At 40.2% G+C, this 18517-nt stretch overlaps 2 protein-coding genes across 3 annotated transcripts; one reads left to right on the forward strand and one right to left on the reverse strand.

Moving 5' to 3' along the window:
* Positions 1 to 210: 210 nt before the first annotated feature.
* LOC115747956 (WAT1-related protein At4g19185-like) lies at positions 211 to 7823 on the reverse strand. Of its 2 annotated transcripts, XM_030684291.2 has the most exons (8): positions 7347 to 7823; positions 6896 to 6958; positions 6547 to 6663; positions 6116 to 6401; positions 3274 to 3429; positions 1503 to 1654; positions 1080 to 1303; positions 211 to 634 (listed from the first exon to the last, which is right to left on the reverse strand). In XM_030684291.2, the coding sequence occupies exons 1-7, from the start codon at positions 7556 to 7558 to the stop codon at positions 1093 to 1095; spliced, it is 1197 nt and encodes a 398-aa protein (XP_030540151.1). In that variant the 5' UTR covers positions 7559 to 7823; the 3' UTR covers positions 211 to 634; positions 1080 to 1092. The 2 variants fall into 2 exon arrangements, with proteins under 2 accessions (XP_030540151.1, XP_030540150.1); XM_030684290.2 differs by lacking the exon at positions 211 to 634 and having other exon boundaries at positions 922 to 1303; positions 7347 to 7822.
* A 1311-nt stretch (positions 7824 to 9134) lies between these two features.
* On the forward strand, positions 9135 to 14032 carry LOC115747957 (F-box protein SKIP31). Its single transcript, XM_030684292.2, has 9 exons — positions 9135 to 9379; positions 9483 to 9671; positions 9777 to 9850; positions 10414 to 10489; positions 12073 to 12183; positions 12990 to 13164; positions 13281 to 13399; positions 13561 to 13621; positions 13707 to 14032. The coding sequence occupies exons 1-9, from the start codon at positions 9314 to 9316 to the stop codon at positions 13775 to 13777; spliced, it is 942 nt and encodes a 313-aa protein (XP_030540152.1). The 5' UTR covers positions 9135 to 9313; the 3' UTR covers positions 13778 to 14032.
* The last annotated feature ends 4485 nt before the right edge of the window (positions 14033 to 18517 follow it).

An 18517-nucleotide genomic window follows, 5' to 3' on the forward strand; every position in this document is an offset into this window, starting at 1 on the left:
CGTATCGGGCTTTATACCTGACCCGTGCCCAAGCCCACCAAATAGATCCTAAAGCGCGTGGTCTGACAAGCCTATGATCAGATCTTGCTAGTGCCGGATCCTAAGGCTTGGCACCGGGGGAGCAGGGTCTCAAGTTCAGGCTTCCAGGTATTCAGTGCTAGTGAAGGAGATGGTCATGGCAGCGATGGAGATCAAGTTAAATCCAAGAACACGAATTCTGCTTACACAAAGCCATTTCCGCTTTCAAGAAACGTAAACCGTCTGTTAGAATCTAAGCACAATTTGCATTGCTCTCATCCTCTTCAACAATGCCAAATGGATAAGAAACATGTTTTCCAACAACTAGTCTTTCCGCGTAACAAATGAAGCCCAACGATAGCCGCCCCCAAAAGCTCCCACCGAATGCAGAAACTGCAATGGGCACTCCATCCAGCCTGCATTCTATTCTGCCTCCAATTCCTTCCACCAAACATGTTCCAATAGAGCAACAGGTAGTAGGCAGGACACCTCTAGCAGAGTCAACAGGTTCAAGAGGGACCTCTTCCAAAGCTCAACTGAAATGGCCCAGGGCTTCGAATACGTACCTCATCTAGAAAACTAGGTACTCGTAAGCCCGTCACTCACAATGCCGTCCCTGTTAGAGATATCAGGATTTGGGACAACAATTAGAATGCAAAGGGAAAGGGAAAAATAAACTCGGCCACCTTCGCTTTAGTCTTAACACTTGTGAACTCCCCAAAATGTTGAGTATGTATTCTTCTCTAGATGCGGTCGATGTGGACCGCATAGATCTGAGACATCAGATAAGGTGGGTCTGGAGCGACACCCATTGATCCGACATATCATGTCATTTTAGTCCACATGGACCTGAACTAGGAAGTTTTTGCCACCCCTAAGTCGTCCATCACTCTAAAGAAACACGAGGAAAAACTTAATTTTTTCTGTGACAGAATGTATTGGAGTCAACATATAGTTCCCTATAACAAAGTCTAGCAGCATTATCCTGTTTCTCTTACATTTCATTGCATATATAAACAGCATGAATGATGCTACTCTCACCATCTAGTCGCAAACAATACCTGACGTCTGAGATCAATCCAAAGCTTTGTGTAACGCTGTAGAAGATCCCGAGAAAATGAGTCCTCTCTGGTCGGACAACTTGTTAATTGGGCCATCTTTGTGAACCGGCGATTCTGATGATCGAGTGACGTGAGGAAGAATCCCAATCACGGCTTGTCTCTCTCTGTAGGATGCCCAGGTAACCACATAAAGTCCCCCAATAATAAGGGCTCCTCCTATGATGCTGCAAACCGGTAAATTGAACAAAGTCAGCTTTGTTGTCATTATAGAAAGTTTATGTGCAATTTTAACGAACTATGGACCATTAAAATTCAGTGCAAAAAGAAGCATACATCTGTTAAGCAAGAGAGCCACAAACAATGTGAAATCATATGAAATATCAAACAGCGATTTTATGCGAAGGTTGCCATTGAAGAAAGTACCTCCCCAAGTAAATAGGACTCCCAAGGAATACTCTTGACAGAAAGGCAGACGCAGCAGGTTGAAGTGGATTGTACAAAGCAACCAAAGCCGGTCCAAGGATCTTATTTGACCATGTCAACAGTCCATAGTTAAGAGCAGATGCAAATACTCCCTACAAGAGAATATTTATTGTAATAGGTACTTTAAGTGAAATTCAAGAAAGAATTTTCGCAAAAGACAACATGTTCTTGTCAGATAGAACAGCATTAGTACCAGAATGCATTTTGCACTAATTGTAACACATAAAGAGAAACTGCCAACTGTGATTTCCAGGTTTCTTGCAATGAAAACATTTTCTATCTCCTCAAGATGATCTATTCAATCGACATTTTTGCATCCAACTCATAAATCCAAGATCAACTGGCAATCTATTCAGAGAATCTGATTTCATAATTCTTGACGAGTTGGCGTATCGTTCTCTGCATACCGTCATTTTGTTTATCTGGATTGTGAGCGACTTCATTTCTGCCGTGAGCAAAAGAATCACCAACCTTAAGCCTTTCCAGACGGAAAGATTATTCCATTCACATCAACACACACTCCACCAAACCTGCCAAACAAATTCTGAACCTTCTTCTGACTGAATCCAACTTGCTTACTTTAATGCTACCAAATCATTATTTTAGATTTTACTTTGATATCTTCAATCTACTGACAGAAGAAAGCACTGTAAAACTCTCACTAGGCGCTAATGCGTCAAGATCTGCCGAAATAATTAAAAAAAAAAAGGCCGTGGATGAATAGCTCAAAACAACAAGAAGCAATGGAACTTCTCCACAAAACCATTTTAAAGTATCAAGCTCATGGATTCTGGCCTCCTATTCTGTAAGTTCTTAGCACTTCTTCACAGCTAAGGTACCTATTTCTGATAGAGAGTCATTTGCCAGGACCAGATAAATCTCCTCAATCAAGATTAATAGTACCTTAATATGATCTCAGCTCCTCCCACATTATCGATAACTCCCAATCACCAGCTAGCACTGGATCATCCAACACCCTATCTCAGGATTCTCACAAAATGTAATCATCGTGAAGCTCGCAGCTGCTGATTTCACCCACTGTTGCATCTACAACCCGAATTCGGCTATGCAAGTGTTGGTTCAAATACACATCCCATACATAGCTGGTTCTATTCCCCAGCACCCCAACACACCCGCCCCCCCAAAAAAAAAGTCGTATTGATTGAACTATATTGTAACAATACCAAACAAGATTAACAAAAGTTAACACCATTTATTAGCAAATTAAATAGTCAGGCCAATACAACTCAAGGCCACCGAGAGTTGTATCTACGAACAAAGACATCTAATCTCAAGTTCTTTCTAGAGGAAATCGAGGTAGTGGAATCTCGAAGGTGCATATTCCCCCCTCCAAGACCACAGACAGCCATATTACCCCTCTACGACACAAAGCAGCCATTACTTGATCTTTCTTAAAACACCCGGTAACAGCACTGAATACTTTCAAACAGAGTCACGGTTTTGGCAAAAAATGCCAAGGCAACTAATTATAATCACTGCTGTTCTGTCTGATTTACTCTTCAAAACTATTTCCTATCATTATTCTTAGATTAGCAAAACAAGATGAATTTACTTGACTAAGTTGATAATTTTCCTGGGATATATTTACAGTAAAGCAGGACTTCCAGTGAGACAAATCTTAGAACTGCCCACCTGATATGCAAGGTCACAGAACCAATAAGCCAATGTATAGTATATCTGCAGAACTTACAGCATAGACGACGGCAAAAAGCTCTGACTGTGTGAGGCTCCAATCTGTTGACTCGCTTGTCATGAAGAATGCAGCAGTTACCATAAATACAGCACCAAAGAAGTATGAATATGCCGTTACGGAGAGGCTTGCAGGATATTTGGTTAAAACTGGAGCCTGAAACAGTTACACTATACATTAGTAACTGCCATTCAGCATCCCCAACCAGTATATTCTTACACGCATGATATTAATGTTTTGAACACAACAGCAAAATTTAATCGGTACTATGAAGCAAAAGAGTACCACTTAGCATGATACAACAAAGTCTAAGAAAAAGTCTGAAGAACAAAATTGGATAGCAGAAGGTGCAATGCTTCTCAAGACACCAAATGTAGCTTCAAGATAAAATTAAAAATTAGCAAAATATATCAATGGGAAAATTTCAAATAAGGGCTCGAAGTCCTCTCGTTTTCTCAAATAAGGGCCCAAGTGAACATTGTTTCAAATAAGAACCTGAAGTGGCATAGTATATTTCAAATAAAGGCATGAACTGGCCATAGTGTTTCAAAAAAGGGTCCGGCCTAAAGAGCATTTTCATCATTTCCCATTTTGATTTTTTGTTCATTTTTTCTTTATTTTTTTTTCCCTTTTTCTGTTTTTAAAAAGTAAAAAAAAAAAAAAAAAAATCCACACAGGCGGGAGCGGCAGCCCTCCCGCCCGTGGCCGCCTGCCCACCGCTGGTGGGGGATCGGTGGGCATGGCGAAGGCCGGCGGGATCACCGGCCCGGGAGAAAATCGGAAGAGGGTTGGGCCCTCTCTTGGATCCGGGCTAGGGCGGGCGACCCCCTCCCCCTTGGCGGTGGGGCGGCGGCCCCTCCCGCTTGTGTATGTTATTTATTTATTTATTTTTTTTGAGAAAAAAAATAAAAGAAAAGTCTAATAAAACGGAAAAAAAATCAAACAAGTAAAAAGACGAAAATGCCCTTGAAATCAGGCCCTTTCTTGAGATTTTATGGCCACTTCAGGCCTTTATTTGAAGCAATATTCACTTCGGACCCTTGTTTGAGAAAATAAGAGCGCTTCAGGCCCTCATTTGAAATAGAGTTCACTTGGGGCCCTTATTTGAGAAAATGAAAGGATTATGGGCCATTTTTTGAAATTTTCCCTATATCGGTGCATGTATAAGACTTTTGCCGGATGTAATGATATGACGCAGCCTCCTATTTAGATGAGAGTTAATACCACGAAAAACCCCAAACTGGTATATACGTGACAAATTTATCCCAAACTAATTTTTTTACCATAAAAAGCCCCAAACCGATATATTTGTGAAAAATTTACCCTAAACTATGTTTTTGACCATAAAAAACCCCAAACCGGTACACGTGTCAAATTTACCCAAAACTATATTTTTGACCAACAAAAACTCCAAACTGGTAGACTTGCGAAAAATTTATCTCAAACTAAATTTTTTATTACCAAAAACTCCAAACCGGTACACATGTGACAAATTTACCTTTTGTCGGTTCTTATTAAATCGGGTTAATACCACGAAATACCCCAAACCGATGTATCTGTGACAAACAGAGAGTAAAAACCCTAAATTGGTATACTCGTCAACTACCACTTGTCATCCAACTTAACAATTTGATGGTAAAAATATAACGAAAAACTAACGGAGGGTAAATTTATCACAAATGTGATAGTTAGGGATAAATTTATCACAGGTGTACCAATTTGGATTTTTGATGGTAAAAAAATGATTTGGGATAAATTTATCGCAGGTGTACCAGTTTGGGGTTTTTGGTGGTAAAAAAATAGTTTGTGATAAATTTATTATAAGTGTACCGGTTTGGGGTTTTTCGAGGTATTACCCTTTAGATGACACCAGTGGTATGACTATCTTGTTTAGGCAACCCTAGTTCAAGTAGCAAGCTGTTTGCAAATAAGCATAACGTGCAAGCAGTTTCTCAGATGACATTTCCAAGTTGATAAGTCATACAAAAAAGGAAGAAAGGAAATTGATTCTTCTTCTTTTTGAGAAAGAAACAAGCAAGATAAATCCTAACTAATATAATCTTCTTTGTACAGGACACTGATATAACCTTCTTTGTACAGACACCAATCCATTATATCATTAAAAACTAAGAAATGGTCACATATAAAGTAAAAAGACGACTGGAACTAGTGGTTTCACAAGAAGTCTTTCCATGGGTTCAAATGTAATAACTGATAGAAGTATGTCCAGTGAATGGAAAATATAACAAGAATGAAGGCCACTAACAGAGGACAAGCTGCCAGTAGTTCATACCACTAACAAGTTTATATAGAGATCCAACAAAGATGACACAAGTTCTTACAGGTAATATACCCAATTACGCCTTCTAGCCACATCGGTTAAAAAGATTTGAGAGAGAGAGAGAGAGAGAGAGAGAGAGAGAGAGAGAGAGAGAGAGAGAGAGAGAGACAGAGGTAGGTCCATTCCTAGCAGCCTCCTCCCCAATTAGGATATATGGTCATACCATAAAGCACATACAAATAGCAAGAAACTGTGATATTCGCTCCCAAAGAAATAGACTAATGATGCTTTGTTAGGACATGTGGACAATAGGGTAAAAAAGACGAACTTTTGAATGTCACAGCCTTGCATAGTAATGGCTAGCAAATGACTGATCAAGGCAAAAAGAATCAAATTGGGCAGAAAAAAAAATAGAGCGAATATTCCTCACACAGTAGCTATCAAATTACAAGATGCCATTTAGCAATAGACGAACTTCGAGGAAATGTGATAGTAGAACGATGGAAGCAGAAGACCCTGGCTAGTCTCTACTAGAGAAATAGACTTCATAATATTCCATACCTGAATAGCTAGGAAGGCGGCCATGCACATGCAATTTCCAATCAGACATAGAATCCCGAGGTGCCAATCTTCAATTCCAAACTCCAAGAAGCTGGATAAGAACCATCCCGCAGGCTCCGGTTGACTCCTGGCTATTATCTCACTGTGTGCAGCAAAATCTGCTTCCTTGTATCCAATCAAAGCAGGGCCACGGAACACAACCATTAATACTGCACCGCAAACGCAGAGAAGAGTGCCTCCAACCTTTGCCTGACCCTCAATCCTAAGCAAATTCACTGTTTCTGTACTGCACAAAAAGTTCATCCGTTATTTACATAGTTTTGGTAGTAATAAAAAACAACTGATTGAAAAACAACACAGCATTTGATATATCCATGCAGATGCACACTACATAGCAGAATCACGCAACAAAATGAGAATTTCAGACTGACCCCATCATAACTGCAAAGAGGAAGGTGAAGACAGGAATGGCAGGTTGAATGGCAGCAGCGTAAGTTGGATTCGTGTAGCTAAGACCAATAAGAAACAACAGCTGGTTGCCAAAAATCCTGTCCACAATTCACAGAAAGGGCATACTATAAAAAATTGTAACATAAAGACCTAGTTAATTGCATCTTTCTCATTGGAGGGATTCTCCCAAAGAGAGTAATACTCATACACACCATGAGCAAGTAAAACTAAGTATGGTGCAAACAAATCAAGCTACTAGTTTGTGTCCACCCCCCGTTAGATATTTCAAGATCAAATTGATGTGCAACACATTAAGCAGATCGGACATACCCAGTTAATCCCAAGAAGAGAAAAGACACAAGGAGGCGTTTGGTCATGGGAAGCCGCGTCCTTCTGCAAACCAAAGGGAAAAATCATGACTTCAGCTTAACCACATCGATGTACAACACGTTAAGCAGATCTGCTCAGATGTACTCTGAAGGCATAGTTTAACTGCAGTAGAACACTAAGAACACAAATTTCTGCATTTAATTAGACACAGCAGATTATGGCCAAGATAAAGAGTCAAAGACAACATATTCAACAGTGCCAAAGAAAAAAACCAATTTGGAGTAACCATTTCAGGGATGCAAAAGATGATTCAAACCCAAAAGCCTATTCCTTTCTATGCTATAACCATCGGATTCACACACAGTAACATCGCAAGATAGAATCCAAATCGTACCTAGTTGCAAATTTGAGAGAGAGAGAGAGAGAGAGAGAGAGAGAGAGAGAGAGATACCTCTCGCGGACGTAGGCGATGGGGGCGAGGATAGAGAGAGCGAGGAGGTCTCGGAAGACACAGAAGACGAGCTGATTGACGCCGACGTTGAGGGCCACTTTGGTAATTACGTGGTACCCTCCATAGCAGAGCTGCACCAGCACCATGGCCGCGTGCGCCCTCCACGCATCCCCTCCTCCTCCAACCGCATTCCCATTCCCTGGAGCCGCCATTTCCACACACCCCTCTATGTTTCTGAGCAGACACTAAGAAATCTGATAAAAAACGATGAGACTTTTCACACACTAGTGGTTCGAGGATGAGCAGGTGCTTGATGGAATTGCTTGCTTGGGACGGTCAAAAGGAGAGAACTCAGAGAGCTGAATCTGGGATTTCCCGTTTTCAAGGGCGATAACGATGAAAGTTCTTCTACTTCCCGTAGATGGCACAGGGAGCGAGTCTTTCCTGGTCAATGTCTATTAAATTGTGTGCGAGAATTCCCTTCTGTTTAAAGTTTTGTTTTTTACTTTTTTCGGTTTTGGTGGTCATCATCCTACGGCTCGGTTGGGTCCATTTCGGATTTCACATGGTTTTCAGTTGGATGGGACCCACTCAACCTCAAAAGTTCCTCAGCTTCTCCGTGAAGACAGCTACATGCCTCCCTACGCTTCATCCCCTCTCTCTAGTTGAGTCTTCATCTTCGGACCCAAGTGCGAGTCCCACGTTGTTCTTGTTCATCAGTCTCACGTCGTTCTTGTTCATCAACTGAACGGCCAAGTGCCAAGGGCGCTACCCTCTCACAAGTTGTGCATTTGGTGGGCTTACAAATCGAAAGGCTTTTCCTCTTTACAGAAAAATTGCTCCTTGTCCTTAACAAATGAAAAGCTTTCCTTGAATTTTCAGCCTAAGATATTGTCATCGAGCAAGTGATGATGATCCAAGGATCCATGAAAAGTGCGTGTGCCTGTGTGTGGACTGGACTGCACATTGCTTCAATAATTGACAAAGGCCCAAAGAAGTTCCATAAAAAGAGGGACAAATGGTGGAGGATTCCTTTGTTTTCTTCTAGGAGATACAAGGAAGGAGAGAAAGAGCCGTCCGGTGGAATGTCCCTCATCGATGCTGATTGGGGAGCTTAATTCGTCCGTCAATTGATTGCGGACAACAGAATAGTTTGCGACTCCTTTTATCATAATCTTGAAAAAAAGAAAGCTATGAAACAATGGAATCGTATGTAGCGAATACATCACTGACATGAAATTATATTGGGCGATCCGTTAAAGCCGTTATCTTATTATTTTTCGATAGTCACCCTATTCTCATGAACTCGCATTTCGATTTATCTACTCCTTTCGGCATGTTAAATTTAGAATTTAGTTAATATAAAAGATAATACATATAGACAAGATAATTTCCAGTGAATGTCGAAAAAATAAAGAATTTAGACTTCTCTGATTGGCAACACTTTTGCTCCGGAAGTTCCGGAGAACTTACGCCCAAAACTACTTTTAAAATAAAAAAAAAATGTTCTAGAAGTAGAAAAATAAAATTGCGTAATCAAAAGAATTTCTATTCCAGAAATTGCGTTACCAAACGAATCTTCGCTTCAGAAGTGTTGTCCCACGCCCTAAATAATAACAACAATTCCGACAAAATAATAATGATAATAACAAAAGAAACAATGATAATAACACAAATGATAATAGAAGGTAGTTATAAATTTCAGCCAAGTATTTGGGCTTTGGCCCAAAACGATAAAGGGGTTTGGGCTTACAGAGTGGGTCGGCCCAAAATGCATTCCCACGCGAGAATCGACGGATTCTCGCAGTCTGGCAGAGCTTCGTTCATGGCGCTCTCTCTCTCTCTTCTCACGCTGTCCCTCCCTCTATCGCTCTCATGGCGTTTAGCTGACGTGAATCGATCGGATTAATCGCCGGCACGCTCAAAAATCGCGGCTTGATCGCTCCCCAACCGGAAGAGCCTCCTCCATGTCGACATCGGACAACGAAGACGAGAGCCTGGCCAATTTCCTCGAGTCCGAGATCCTCTCCGAGGTAAAGATCCGACCTTTGCTTCCATTATCGATTTTTGTTTCCTCAATTTCGATTTTTAGAGTGATTCGATCCGATCCCAATTTCTTTTTTTTTTCCCCAACAGGAAAGCGTCGACGCTGCCGAGTCGGGAGCGAAACGGCAGCGTTCGGGAGGAGAAGAAGCGCAGGAGGAGAGAGAAGGCGATGGCAGGAGCAACGGCAAGAACGCGGTCTCGTTGAGATTGGACACGGGGATTCTGAGCAAGATACCTCCGGAGCTGTTCCCCAATATTCTCAAATTTCTCTCATCCGAGGTCTAATTTTCATTTCATTTTATCATCTCCTCGTAATCTCTGATATTTCTATCTTTCTTGTTGGAAGAAAAGGATGTCTTGAGTTGATTGAGAATGGTGCTGCAGGATCTCATGGCGTGCTCGATGGCGTGTAAGTCGCTGAATTACGCAGCGTCTGATGAATCCTTGTGGCGTCGACTGTGAGTCCCTCTTCGAATTCTTTCTTCTTTCAATTTTCCTTTTTTTATTTCTCTGCCACACTCATATCAGCATGCAAAGTTTTGTTCTTGTCAGTTTTTTTTTCCCTTTTCCTATGTTTTAGTATTCTTCCTTTGTTTTGGTTGTTCTTCTTGAAGTTTTACTCATATTTTTTTTATTTGAAGAAGAGAAATCAGATAAGGTTCTTTGACTTTGGCTTATCGTTCAGCCTATTATCCCTTGGTATTGCCGCCCATCGTGTCCTGTAGTCTGTGGCAGATGCAAGAGGTTCTTCAACAGCGCCGGTGGGTTGAATGTTCCATCTGGAAGCTAGTTATCTGACCACAATCTTCTCAGTGTGTTAATCGGTCAATGGTTGATGTGGGAAGATTTTTTTTCCCCCCTTTTAAAATTGAAAACTATCCTGATGAAAGAGTAAAGTGGGATGGGCGAAGTGGATGAGTGCAATGATCTTTTGAGTTTGTTTTGTTCTTGCTGTTGCTGTTCTATGTTTACATGCTTGATCTGATCTCTAGCTTTCATTCATCGTGTTGAGTTCTTTCAGGTACCGAATTCGGTGGGGTCTGCTGCCACCAACTAATAAGATACGACAATGTGCTTGGAAGAAGCTCTATATCCAGGTACATGGCCATTTTTTTATCGTGCTACCTACAGAGTCTAAATTTTGCTACTTCTTTTTCAGTTTGTTTTGTTGCACATCAGTCCTTTTTATGTTCGATAACAGTCACAGCGTAACCTCTGGTGTATGTCATAGCTGCTAACTCCATCTCTTTGTCTAGTTTTGTTCATGTATGAGGAAAATCTTCCAGTTCTTTGTCCAAACAAATTGAGTCAGTCCATTCACTCCTTCCTAAATCAGAGCTTTGATACGTTAACCAAGTGTAAACTGCCACAAGGAATTGTGAGCCCGTGACTTGATTTAATGGATGATGTGATGATATTGTGTCATGGTTTTGTTGCGACAATTATCTGTTTATAGGCAGGCATTGCTTAAATTATTTTTTCTTTTTTGATTGAGATGTGTACATTGGTGGATCTGGTTTTTTCTTTGTCTTCCCGACAGAGCTGGTAAGATGGCAAGATGAATAATTTTAGTTCAGTCTTTGGGAACCAAGATCAGATGTATATTAACTCAATTTGAAAGGCTCACTTTGGTTGTCCATGAAGCTCCAGAATTTGAGTGGATATGATCTGTTCCGACACTTGTGTGTTCACTGACCTTACCCGGTGGCTCTGAAGAAGGAAGTAATATCAGTGAAAGAGACATCAAAGATCTTGACTTTGGTTCTGAGCAAGGTGGTGAGTTGCATGGGTGAAATTATGTTAGTGGTGACAGTGCTGTAGGATGCCAATGGATACTGTGATGCATGTTCTGCTCTGGAGTTCAATGAAATGCAAAAGCATTTTCAGTATCCATACAATTTGCGAGAGTAGAGTTGCTGCCGTTCGTTGGTACTCGCCCTTTGTTGTGGGTGGGATGGCAAGTGCCCTTGGTTTGGGATGGGATAAAGCACGCATGCTGACAGAAGAAAATTAGAAAATGGGGGAGTAGAAGCCAGACAAAATAAGGCTAAAAGTCATGGAACAAAATGAGAATTGATTGTAGACTAGTAAAGAATCGGTGGTTGATTTTTCAGTTGGTATGTCTTCATGGCTTGTAACATGGTGAAAGATGTCCAGAGAAGTGAATAAACAGTGACATATAGATATTCTGCTAGTCTGCTTCTATAAAGCAAGATGCAGGAGCATTGTCACTCACAGCATAAAGGCCAATGGAACCCATAAATGCTCAGAGAGATGAGAATAAATAAATGAACAATTTTAAGTTTTGATTGACATTCGTCCGACGACAATTTTAAATAGATCGATTGTGATAGTTTCTAGCATAAGGGAGCAAGCCACTTATAACGTCTATTAGGGGGCTCTTTAGTATGTTTCAAGATAGAGGTATTAGAGATGTGTGAGTGTAGATAGTACGGTGGATGCTATGTTGAATTAAGAGGAGATTGACAAATGACAATGTCTTTATCATTCATCTCTCAGTTGGTCAGCTGCGAATCTTCTGAGTCGACGTCTTGTTCTTGATTATTTTTTGTTGTTTCTACTAAGCAGACGGTACTTAACCTGGCCAATCGCATCGCACTTGTTTCAGTCGGTTCCCTAATTTGATTTGATTTGATTCTAAATACTTGCATGGTTGCAGCGTGATGAAGAGGACATGAGTGAACTCGTCAGAAATTGCCCAGCAGAGTTTAAAGAATACTACATCCAAATGCAAGCTGCAAAGAGAAGTCAAGCACCTCTTCCTTCACAGGTAAATGGAGCTTTCTTTTATAAGGAATGTTCAATGTGATGATATTACGGGTCAAAGGTTGGATTTGTTGGAATTTTGTATAAATTGGTACCTGAGCTATAGCTTGTTCAAAACTTGACTGGAATTTCGTCGAGAGGGCGGATTGTTGGGTAGAGATATGCACTTGGTCTCTTCTTCTGTGATTTTCACATTGAGTTCCTTAGCTTTATACGAAATGTTAATATCACGAAAAACTCCAAACCGACACACCTATGACAAATTTACCCTAAACTATTTTTTTAACCACCAAAAACCCTAAATTGGTACACCGTTGATAAATTTACCCCAAACTGGTACACCTGCAAGAAATTTACCCTCCGTTAGTTTCATTAAATTTTATCGTCAAATTACTGATTTGGATGACACGTGGCAATTGCTAGATGTATATGTTTAGGGTTTTTACCCGCTATTTATCACAAGCGTATCAATTTGGATTTTTTCATGGTATTAACCCTTATACAAACAATATCTTGGTCGATCCTTTTAATTTTTGCATTGCAACTGTTACAAAGTCATGGAAGCTGGTCAAAGAAAAAAGATTTGATGATTGATGCTTTAGTGTTTCTTATTTGTAAACGCTTTTTTGCTTGACATTTAGTCCTTACCGGCATTACTACACTATTATTTTTGACATAGCATACTTTGATCAACATGCTCTACTAGAGTCACTTTCCTTGAAATTTTCCATGAGGTACCGTGTGTTTCTGGTTTGCTCAATGACTCGTGAGTTCATCCTTCTAATTTCACGTACATGGTTGCTTGTGAAGGTGAATGATGACCGGATAATTCTTGACAAGACAGTTGCTGATCAAGTGTCTATGTGGAAAAGCAGCAAAGGGTTCACTGACGCATTGGTTCTGGACCATGTTTGTTCGGGAGAAACGTGTTCTTATCACCAAATTGGCGATGTCTTCGTTTGTGAGAAGACTGGAAATGTTCACGGTAAAATACTTTAAATGCAAATGATGACAAGTCTCTATTGTGTGTCGAATTTATTATGTGTCTTGCAGGAATGTCTTTGCTAATTAGGTTCCCTTCATTATTTTTTTTCCTTTCAGTCTGTGATGAGACGTGCAGAGAAACTGTTATGGATCCTGCCAATGAGCTCTTGGTTTGCAAAATATCTGGACACTGTTTGGATAGGTTGCTGTCGGCTGCTGAAATGGAGCCCGATGCTGTGAGTAGAAAAGCGTCTTCTTCAAAATTTCTTAAAACAATCGTCTGTTCATCTATATAACCAGTATCACAGAGTCGGCAGCTAGCATATGTCGTTCTCATAGAGTAAAATCTTTGGAACGGTAACTGATCCTTTTGCCTTTTTTGCATGAAAAATTTCAGGAGCAGCAGCAAGCTGGCGTGACAGATGAAGCTGAGCCATTCATGGGATCTGGTCGATTTGGTAACTAGTTGAACTCTTTCCTTTCTCTTTTATTGTTAGTTATAATAGACGCGTGCCTCACACTGTGTGTGCTTGTGTCTCGCAGCTCGAGCTTATTTATTGGGATACAATTGCGTCGACGAAAGAGAGTTAGATGCTGTGTTGAGGTTTTGCTGAGTTTTGGGGATGGGATGTATTTGGTTTTTGCAGGTCAGCAAAACTGTCCAAGTGTTTGTCCATTTGAATAGTTAATGCCAGCTAAGTCTGTATAGTTTTTAATTCAAAATAATATTATTAGATGGCAGAAAATTTTCCTAGGGTTTCCGCCAACTCTCATTGTGTAATCTGGTTGGATAGATGTTAACATCTCTAGGAAAAATGTTGTAAAAGGTTTCCTCTGATTTTTACCTATGATTTCTGGATTCGCGGTTCGCCGTCTTGCTGTTGGAGCATTTATCTTTTGAATTTTCTGGTGATAACATAATGCTGAGATAATCAGTTTCTATTATTCAATAATAATCAGAATAGCTATATATATGATCTTGACCCTTATTACTAGTCTATCCTCATTGTCAACCAATACTTTCCAACACTCCCCATCAAGTTGGAATGTAGATATCAAATAATCCCAACTTGATACATAAGAATCTCATTCTATTTCCCTGTAGAGATTTAATAAAGATGTTCGTGAGTTGATCCTCCGTCCTTGTGTGTTGAAGAATAATCTCGTCTTTTTGAACTTTTCTCTTGGACGAAATGGCAATCAATCTTTATGTGTTTGGTTCGCTCATGGAAGATAGGATTTGATGCAATATGAATGGCGAATTGATTATCACAATATAACAATGATGGATTTGACGGTGACATTCAAATCTTTGATGGCAGTATACTCAACCACAGTAATTCACCGGTCACATGTTCCATAGCATGACACTTAGCTTCAACACTTGATTGGAAAATTACATGTTTCTTGCTCTTCCACGCTACTAAATTACCACACAATAGCTTGAAGTAGATCTCCTATCCATATAACATCCAACCCAAAGCATTAGAGAAGCCGATAGTGTTTAGATGATCATAATTCTTAAACAGTAGCCCTTTACCTAGTGCTCCCTTCAAATGTTTGACGATTTGAAGCACATCGTCCAAAGGAGTAGTATGAGGAGAACTCATGAGTTAGCTTACTATGCTAACAACAAATGATATATCATATCTTGTGATGGTAAGACGGTTTAACTTACCAACTAATCTCCAATATTTTACTGTATCATCTAGTAATTCTTCATGTTCTACATTAAGTTTTACATTGATCCCTAGGGTATCGACTGTCTTTGCTCCGTGAAATCTAATCTCACCAAGAATGTCAACTATATACTTCTGTTGTGATAAAGTGATATTGGCATGTGAATAGGCTACTTCAATACCAAGAAAGTATCGAAGACAGCCGAAATCTTTAGTGCCGAATTCTATATGCAGAAATTGCTTGAGCTTCTAAATACCATCCAAATCACTGTTTGATATAATCTACATATACCACTAGAAGGATATAATTAGCTGAAAAGACAAAGCCAAAAACCGAATAGTCTACCTCACACCGCTTTAATCCAAATTTGATACCGCATCACTAAATCTACTACATCAAGCACAAGAAGATTGTTTAAGTCCATATAAAGCCCTATGTAAATGGCATACCATATTCTCTCCCTAAGTAACAAACCTAGGTGATTGCTCTATGTAGACCTGCTTAGCTAGACCACCATATAAAAATGCATTTTTTACATTCAATCGATGAAGAGACTAGCCAAATCGTGCAGCAAGTGAAATAAATACACGAACATATGAGATTTTGGCCACCGGAGAGAATGTGTCATCATAGTTGACACCATAAGTATGAGTATATATGTTCGCAATTAATTGTGCCTTCAATTGGTCAAGAGTACCATTCGGGTGAACTTTGACAGTAAAAACCCAATGACAACCAACATGTTTCTTACTTGTAAGTAGGGAGCTAAGTTGCCAAGTTCGGTTCTCAATGAGTGCCTGCATTTCATCCTCCAAGGCACGACGTCATCCCGGTTGAGCAAGAGCCTCAGCAACACTACTAGGCATAGAAACAGAAGACAACGACGAGATAAAGGCAAAGAAGGTACGGAATAACGATCATATGATAGAAACTTCGAAATAGGATGACGCGTACGCACACAATAAAAAAGACCGGAATATAGAGCATAACGAGCAATAGGACAATCGACACAAGTGCGTGTACCTTTTCTAAAAGCAATGGGTGGATCACGATTAGTGGCTGGTACTATAACCTAGTAAGCATCGACACTTTCTAGGGGCCACGTCTCTTGTCGTGTCCAATACTCTCTGACATGTGACAAATACGTGTTCAACACCGCAAACATGCTAGCGACACGCGAGTCTAGCATCCCGACATGTCATTTCAATAAGCACGAGGTCAATTTAAGTATTTTCAATAAATTAGGGGTCAAAATGTAAATTATTAAATTTATATACTTAAGTCACATATCTAGCTATCCAAAATTAATATACTCAGCCATCCAAAAAAGAAAAAACTAATCGTGAATCCCTAAAAGAAGAAAAATATACATTTGATATACAACGTGTTCCAACATGTTGGGATAATCTATTTATTTTAGAAATGACGTGTCGGAGTGTCATGTCGTGTCACGTGTTATTGTCGATGCTACTTAAGCTATAGTTTTGGGGGAATAGATGAATCAGGAACTGGTGAAGGCCGTACTATCATAGTAGGGACTGTACTATGTCGATGATAGGTGAGCTCGGCAAACTGAAATCCCGTGAATGTAGCTAGGGGAAGTGAAGGAAGTGTTTGTATGATACAACCATCACTATCACCGAATGTCATGAGAACTGTCGGAGAAATAAAATATGTCCGGTCTTCAAAGAACGTCACATCTACGGACGTGAATATACGACGGCGAGTAGGGTTGTAACATTTGTATCCCTTCTGAGGCTAAGATTATCCCACAAAGATACATTTTTTTCAGCACAAGGATCCAGCTTACCAAGAACTAGAGTGAGAGAATGTATAAAATAGACACACCCAAAGATCCAAAGAGGCAAAGAAAATAGGGGACGATTTGGATGTAAAGTAGAGAATGGTTTTTCCCCTTGAAGAATAGAAATTGGAAGCCCATTAATTAAATAACATGCCGTAAGAACAGCATGGCTCCAAAAGTTTTAAGGTAGATTTATGTGAATTATAAGATAACAAGCGATATCAAGAAGATGACAAAGCAAAGCCATTCTCTAGCATGATATGACCGTAAATATTTGACAGAGATATTTTATTGATTCAACGCTTCAAAGTAGAATAATCGGAAGCAATGGTACGATTTTTTATTAAGAATAACCAAGTCATTCGAGAAAAATTGTATACTAATGTAACAAAATACCTAAATCTAGAGACATTGGACGCACGACATGGACCCCATACATCCGAATGATCCGGCTCAAATGGACTAGACATACGACTTTGAATACGGGACATAAAAGAGGCTCTATGATATTTACCAAACCGACACGCTTCACACCGAAAAGGACTCATAGACCCAAACTCAGGAAATAGACGCCGAAGTATGCTCAGAGGCAAGTGACTAGCACGACAATGCATCTGATATACATCGGTGGATGTACGCTTCACAATTGTGGTAGCTAACACCTTCTTGTCAAGATAGTACATGTCATTTGATTCATCTCTCCCACCAATCATCTATCTAGTCTTCGGATCCCGATAAATATTGCGAGAAGCGTAAAGGTTCAAGAACAATTCAATTGTTTAGTTAATGAGCTAACATAAATCAAATTATAGGAAGATTTAAATAGGTACATGACAGATCATAAAAATTGAGAGGGACTTAAATGAGCAACTTCGGTACCAGTAAGTTGAGATTGTGAGTCATTTGCTAATGTAATCGAATTTGACAATAAGAGAGACGTAGAATGAAATGAAGACAACATATTAGAGTTACTAGTCATGTGATTGGTAGCTCCAGAGCCTATGATCTAAGAGCAGATGTCGCAGAAAACAAACAAGATGAACCGCCTCAAAGGTTTGTGCCATAGTTGCAAGAGGAGCTGAAGATTCTGTCATCCGTTGAGAGCGAACCAATTATCATACTCAGCACTTGTAAATGTACCGAAATCACCTACAGTAGTCGAACTTAGTGGAACCAATGAGGGGGGAACAACATAATTCTCCACTTCTGCATAGGCGGCGAGAGTTGGTTTGAGCTTTGGGTGAAGAGCATAGCAATATGCTTATAAATGCTCGGCTCTTTGACAATGATGGCAATAGCGTAAGCTACGACTATTCCCGGAACTAATGGCACCACGAGTACTAACCCCTCCATTGCGGCCTTCACTATGAACAAAATCATTTCCACGACCTCGGTAACCTTGACATGGACTTCCATGTCCACCAGGATCATGGGAAAGTATAGCGCTTGTCCCCCCAGTTGGCATTGATGAGATTTTATCAGTGGCCGTAGAATGGGGAGCCTAAGAGAAGACTTCATCCACTTTAGGAAGAGAGCTCTGCGACATAATATGTTGTTGAAGAGATGAATACTCAGGCCCCAATGACTTGAGATATAATATCATCTGCAAATCCTCTTGGCGTTTTGTGACGGCCTAAATTTCTGTCAGCCAGATTAAGAAGCAGGATAATTAATTATGTACGTGGATTAGTGGCCTGAAGGAGTATTGGACCGCGACGAGATGGATAAGTGAGTGATGAACCGATAGATAAGCAGTGTGAGCTTTGGATTAAGGGGTTTGGTTCGCACGAAAGTTGGTTCAGAATTTGAGAACGCGAAGCCACCATTTCTAGCCCCAAACCGACCTACCTCCCCTCTATTTAAGCCATTC

Source organism: Rhodamnia argentea, chromosome 3 (assembly GCF_020921035.1).
Source record: "Rhodamnia argentea isolate NSW1041297 chromosome 3, ASM2092103v1, whole genome shotgun sequence".
Classification (NCBI taxonomy): domain Eukaryota; kingdom Viridiplantae; phylum Streptophyta; class Magnoliopsida; order Myrtales; family Myrtaceae; genus Rhodamnia; species Rhodamnia argentea.

Coding starts and splice junctions, on each gene's coding strand:
- LOC115747957 (XM_030684292.2), top strand. CDS start 9,314: ATGTCGACATCGGACAACGAAGACGAGAGCCTGGCCAATTTCCTCGAG. Junction 9,851..10,413: donor GAATCCTTGTGGCGTCGACT/GTGAGTCCCTCT, acceptor GAGTTCTTTCAG/GTACCGAATTCGGTGGGGTC. Junction 12,184..12,989: donor AAGCACCTCTTCCTTCACAG/GTAAATGGAGCT, acceptor TTGCTTGTGAAG/GTGAATGATGACCGGATAAT.
- LOC115747956 (XM_030684291.2), bottom strand. CDS start 7,558: ATGGCGGCTCCAGGGAATGGGAATGCGGTTGGAGGAGGAGGGGATGCG. Junction 6,664..6,895: donor CTCTTCTTGGGATTAACTGG/GTATGTCCGATC, acceptor AATTGTGGACAG/GATTTTTGGCAACCAGCTGT. Junction 6,402..6,546: donor CTCTTTGCAGTTATGATGGG/GTCAGTCTGAAA, acceptor CTTTTTGTGCAG/TACAGAAACAGTGAATTTGC.